At 49.4% G+C, this 6,269-nt stretch overlaps 1 protein-coding gene across 1 annotated transcript in view; it reads right to left on the bottom strand.

Moving 5' to 3' along the window:
* Nucleotides 1-6,269, bottom strand: part of KIAA0556 (KIAA0556 ortholog) — a 229,590-nt gene that overhangs the window by 107,931 nt on the left and 115,390 nt on the right. Inside the window, exon 8 of the mRNA XM_010837427.1 lies at nucleotides 1,359-1,490. Within this exon, the coding sequence (XP_010835729.1) occupies nucleotides 1,359-1,490 (132 nt within the window). The remainder of the gene's footprint in view (nucleotides 1-1,358; nucleotides 1,491-6,269) is intronic.

The raw sequence follows: 6,269 nt of genomic DNA, 5'->3' as shown, positions 1-6,269 counted from the left end.
CCTTTCCCCAGCCAGTGACCTTGCTGGTGATGAAGCCAGTTTTGGCTCCTTTCCTTTCCAGCCCTCTTCCAGGAACCACCTTCCAATTCAATGACTTGTTCTGGAATCCTTATCTCAGAGTCTGGTTCTGGGGAATCTAAACCAAGACAATATTCACATAGCAGGGAGCAAACGCTCAGTAAAGTGGAAGGACTGTGGCCCCTTCCTCTACCTCCTACCATCTGCCTGAGCTGCTTGGAAAAGGGCTTCAAGCTTGGAGTGCACTTGTCCAGGCCTGGGTGGGGCTAGTGGTAAAGAACCCGCCTGCCAATGCTGGAGATGCCAGAGACAAGGGTTTGATCCCTGGCTGGAGAAGACCCCCTGGAGGAGGGCATGGCAACCCACTCCAGTATTCTTGCCTGGAGAATTCCATGGACAGAGGAGCATGGTAGGCTACAGTCCATGGAGTCGCAAAGAGTTGGACACGACTGAAGCGACTTAGCATACTATATAATGTATATAAGTACATTATAAGTAAACATATAGTAAATATAATAATTGCTTACGTAGTGGCTGGCTCAAGGTCAGTGCTCAATCATTAGACACCCTGATTTTATTAAAAGGGTATCAGATGAATCTTTCACCATAAACTCCTTTGTACCTTTAGAATGTAATATCATCTGCACGCATTGTTACCCATATAAAGTAAGAAAATTCATTTAAAAGTAAAAAGAAAAATAAAACAAATTTTCGATCGTAACCACATCTTAGCTATAGACCCAGAAAGTAACTGTGGCCATTAATTTAATGTGTCCACTCAACTGAGCCATGCAGAGTCCAGCTCTTCAGTCAAAGCCAGTGGTCCTGGCTTGCCACAACTAGAGAAAGCCCGCACACAGCAACAAAGCCCCACACAACCAAAAATAATACAATAAATTAACTAATTCTAAAAAAGTAAAAACATAAATTTCTCCCTATATACATATACATCCTATTGGTTCAGTTTCTCTAGAGACTTTTTTCTTTTTCAAAGTTTCTTTTTCTTTTTTAATGTGGACCATTTTTAAAGTCTGTATTGAATTTGCTACAATATTGCTTCTGTTGCATGTTTTGATTTTTGGGGGGCTACGAGGCATGTGGGATCTTAGTTCCCAGACCAGGAATAGAACCTGCACTCCCTGCCTTGGAAGGCAAAGTCTTAACCACTGGCCCACCAGGGAAGTCCTTCTCTGGAGACCTTGACTAATAATACATTTGCTAAAGATCAGCTCAGGCCTGGGGAAGGAGGGTAATGAAGCAAGGACTCCTCCTTCGTGGCACCCCAATGAGAGTGATGCAAGCCCAGTGCCAAGCCCGATCACGGACCCCAGAACTCTTACTTGAGCACGCCCTGTCTTGATCTGGGAACATGGTTGGGGGCTGGGGACTCGGGTGTGGCTCAGGTTTGCTGGGAATGAAGACCTCAGCGTTGTCCTTCCTCTTAGCAGACAAATTCCTTTCCTTTTTATTACCTGTAAAAACACAATTGTTTATATGTCACACACGGGGCAAGCAGAGATGGCACATTCTGCTCGGGCATCTGTTTATTCGTCTGTTCACTTATTCATTCAACAAATATTAATGGAACCCCTGCTCTGGCACCACGCTAGCTTGGAATTAGAGGTGTGAATAATGCAGACAACAAAATAAGTTTGCTGGTTTAAATAATAGCTAAAAAAAAAAAATAGTACGAGTGGGCTGTGAATTTGGCAAAAGAACTACGAAGGTTTGAACATGACTCAGGTTTGGGGAGGGGGCTTCCCAGGTGATGCTATGGTAAAGAATCCGCCTGCCAATGTAGGGGATGCAAGAGACGCGGGTTCAATCCCTGGATGGGAAGATCCCCTGGAGAAGGAAATGGCAACCCACTCCAGTATTTTTGCCTGGAGAACTCCATGGACAGGGGAGCCTGCTGGGCTAGAGTCCCTAGCGTCGCAAACGTGACTGAGTGACTGAGCATGTACACACGTATGCAAGTTTGGGGACAGTGGTTCCAGGGCTTTAGAACCAGCAAAGGTTTAAGAACATGAGAAGACAGGGACTTTCCTGGTGGCCTGGTGGCTAAGACTCCACGCTCTCAATGCAGGGGACCTGGGTTCAATCCGCAGTCAGGAAACTAGATTCCACGTGCCGCAACTAAGAGTTCACACGCCCTAACGAAGAGCAAAGATCCTGAGAGCTGCAGCTGAGATCCAGCACAGCCAAATAAATAAATGTTAAACAAAGAAGCACATGAGAGGACACGCTTGGGAAAGCAGGAAAGCAGTCTGGTGGGAGGTGAGGCAGGTGGCTAAATGGACTAAAGAGAAAAATCAGGCAGAAGAGTGTAGTTCCTGGACTTGGGAACCCCAGCCTGGAAAGGCAGAAAACCTCGGGAAGTTTCTGCTGAAATTCCGAGGAAATCTTGGGGTCTGTGATGGCCCAAAGGAGTGAAGCCCCAGAATCAAGGGCCCCGTGGGATTCTTGGCAGCTCAGGGTAGATAATGGGGACGTGGGTGAGGTCTGTCTGATTTGCACTAACTTCTCTGCCATTCCCCCCTTGACTTTGTGAAGGGCATATGTTTCTCTACACTTTCTGAAGTGGCTGGTCCCTGGCTGTCCTGACACCCTGGGCCCAAGGGCAGACCTGTGTGTGTGTGTGTGTGTGAGCCAGAACCCACCATGTCCAATGAGACAAGAGGAAGAAAGGAAAAGGGCCAATGCTCAAATGGAGACTGACTGCCCAAGTGCTGAAAATATGCTGCTGATGGTAAGAATGACAGCTAGCATATATTCAGTTCTCCTCCAGACGACCCGACACTGGGCCAGGCCCTTGGCACACGCTTTCTCATGTATTTCCCCGGCCAGCCATCCTAGTGAGTGGCGGGTAGGCAGAATAATGGACCTCAAAATTGGCCACACCCTAATTCCTGAAAGTGTTAGGAGACAAAGCAAAGGGGAATTAACTGTGCTGATCAGCTGACCTTAAACTAGGGAGGTTATCTTGCATTATCCTGCTGGACCCAATGTAATTACATGGGTCCTTAAAAGTGGGCTTCCCTTGTGGCTCAGACGGTAAAGAATCCACCTGCAATGTAGGAGACTTGGGTTCGATCCCTGGATTGGGAAGATCCCCTGGAGAAGGAAAAGGCTACCCACTCCAGCATTCTGGCCTGGAGAATTCCACGGACTGTATAGTCCACGCGGTCACAGAGTCAGACACGACTGAGCAACTTTCACTCACTTCACTTAAGAGTGGCAGAGGGACGAAGTTTCAGCTTGGGATGATGAAAAACTTCTGGTGAAAGACAGTGGTGATCGTTACATATAGTGTGAGTCTACTTCATGACCCCAATTGTGCTCTAAAAAACAGTGAAGAAGGGACCTCCCTGGTGGCCATCAGAAGGCTATACAAGGCTATTTCCTAGGGCACCAAAGGACCCAGACTCTTGGTGCAACCCTAGAATCCTCATGTCTTCATGGAAAGTAGGCTGGGACACTCGTTTTGTACTGTGTTCCCGCCTGCCCCTCCCTCCTTTCCCAGGCTCACTCAGCTCCAGCCACACTGGCCCTTTCTCTGTCCTCGGGTACACCAAGCACTTTCCCTGTTCAAACCCTTTATGCTTGCTGTTCCCTGGACCTGGATTGCTGTTCCCGAGGCTGCCCCCTTCTCCTCATTCCTGATTTAAACATCACCTCCTCTGAGAAGGCTGTTCTCACCATTCCAGCTACCAGCATCCTTCTCTGACCCTAATTCCCCCGCCAGTGTCCTGTTTTATAACATTCACAACTTTCAAGACCATCGGGGTACCATTCTTTCCTCCTCCCTGAATTCCTAACCTGACCCTGACCCAACTCTCCCCTTTCCAGTTGCTGGAAAAATAACTTCTGCCTTTCTCTGTGCCACTCACTCACTGCCCCTTGCTCACAAGGAAGATGAATAGGATGGGAGAGAGTGGGGGCAAGAAGCCATCAGGGCTCCCTCTGGGCAGGGGAGTGGGGGAGGGGTTGCCCTCAGGTCACATGGTCCCCTTCCAGATGCCATTAGCTTCTGGGGCCAGGGGATTGTCTACAGCGGAGGGGCAGTACTACCTAGCCACCGATCCTATCAATTGGAAAGGTGATCATTTGCTCATCTATCCCATGGCTATCTCTCATTTGTTTCAGAACTTAGAAGGGGAAACAGAGGGGCCTGGGGTTACTCACTGGATTCTCAAAGCCGAGTCATCACTTTGTAATCTCATCTGGTTTATTTATTGAGCCTCAGGCAGGAGGAGAAGGGGATGACAGAGGATGAGATGGTTGGATGGCATCACCAACCTGATGGACATGAGTTTGAGCAAGCTCCAGGAGTTGGAGTTGAGGAGTTGAGGGGCAGGGAAGCCTGGTGTGCTACAGTCCATGGGGTCTCAAAGAGTCAGACACGACTAAGCAACTGAACTGAACTGAAAGGTTAACAGCACAGGCTCCGGGCTCAAACTGCTGCAGATCCACTTCTGCTCTGCTCCTTCCTGGCTGTGTGACCTTGGATGAGTTATCTGACATCTCTGTGCTTCATTCTCCCCATAGGCAAAACAAGTGCAATGACAAGACTTCCCTTGGGTTTGTGGGGAGGATTGAATGAGGGATTATATGTAAAGCCCTTGGAACAGTGGTTGGCTCATATCAGTGACAACTCAGTGTTGGCAATTGTTATTATTTATCTGGTTATGTGCTTATTGTCAGGGTTCCCAGAAGGTACTAGCGATAAAGAACCCGCCTGCTAATGCAGGAGATGTAAGAGATGTAGGTTTGATCCCTAGGTTGGGAAGATCCCCTGGAGGAGGGCAATGGCAACCCACTTCACTACTCTTGCCTGGAGAATCCCCATGGATAGAGGAGCCTGGTGGGCTATAGTCCATGGGGTTGCTAAGAGTCAGACACGACTAAGCAACTAAGCATGCACGCATGCTTATTGTCTGTTTTCTCTGCCAGGATTACATGATGTAGGAGAACGACTGGGCTCGTTCTGTCCTGGCATAGTACCTGGGCCATGATACATGCCCAGCAGATGAATAAAGGAACAGCCCCGAACCAGGCACATCTTTTCAGGTTACTGCTGACTGTTCTTGAGTAAATGCTCAGGAGTGGCTCAGAGCTCCAATCCTATGCTAGAGTCTGGGGGGACCTTGTAACAGGCCTCCTGCCTGCTCCCCTCTGTGGGAGCCTGTCCTCTGCTGAAGCTAAGAAGCTGCAGATGAAAGCAGTGGCTGAGGGTGGCGGTAGGGGGCATGTGCATTGCCCTCCACCCCCGGCAGACATCACCACGGTCAATGTGAGGCCTGCCAAGCAATCTGTTAAAAAATGTAAAATGGCAAAAAAGTGAAGTTCTCTCTTTCCGCTTACGGGAAAGTATCTCTCTTAAGGGCTTCCCAGTGGCTCAGCAGTAAAAGAATTGACCTGCAATGCAGGAGACCCAGGTTTGATTCCTGGGTCGGGAAAATTCCCTGGAGAAGGGAATGGCTACCCAGTCCAGTATTCTTGCTGGGAAATCCCATGGACAGAGGAGCCTGGGGGTGGCTACAGTCCATGGGGTAGCAGAGTCAGGCATGACTTAGGGACTAAACAGCAATGACTCTTAAACTGTCTGGGGTCCAACGGCTCTCCTACAGTGACCTGGTCTTCCACACCTGGAAGTGAATGTCATGCCCACACCCATCCCTGCCACATCCCCCACTTCCAGGGCAGGGGCCAGTCAATCTCTTCACAGCCTTTCCCTCCTTCTGTCCCCTTGGAGGAAACACAAGCCACAGCAAGGATGCAGCCCCAGTGGGTTTCACTCAGAAACGCATCAACACTATCCTGATCACCAGATGCTTTAGCGGGGCGGCATGAAAGTGAAGTGTCAGGTGCTCAGTCGTGTCTGACTCTTTGCGACCCCATGGACTGTAGCCCACCAGGCTCCTCTGTCCATGGATTTCTCCAGGCAAGAAGTGGAGTGGGTTGCCATTTCCTCCTCCAAGGGGACTTCCTGACACAGAGATTGAATCCAGGTCTCTTGCATTGCAGGCAGATTCTTTACTGTCTGAGCCACCCAGCAGGTGGGGTAGGGGCAGGGGTGGGTGGAGGGGGCATAAGTCCTTGCTTTATTTGACAAAGATCCCTGAATGACTTGAATGTGCCAGGTGAGGGCTGCATGCTGGAGATGCAATGGAGGGAAGAGCTGGACTGTGCCCTGGTGGTGGAATTCACAGGCCAGAGGGGAAGAAAGGCAATGGGGGAAGTAGAACCTC

This window comes from Bison bison, unplaced genomic scaffold, assembly GCF_000754665.1.
Source record: "Bison bison bison isolate TAMUID 2011002044 unplaced genomic scaffold, Bison_UMD1.0 scf7180017864072, whole genome shotgun sequence".
Classification (NCBI taxonomy): domain Eukaryota; kingdom Metazoa; phylum Chordata; class Mammalia; order Artiodactyla; family Bovidae; genus Bison; species Bison bison.
The sequence above is the reverse complement of the archived record's forward strand: the minus strand, read 5'-3'. Positions and strand labels throughout refer to the sequence as shown.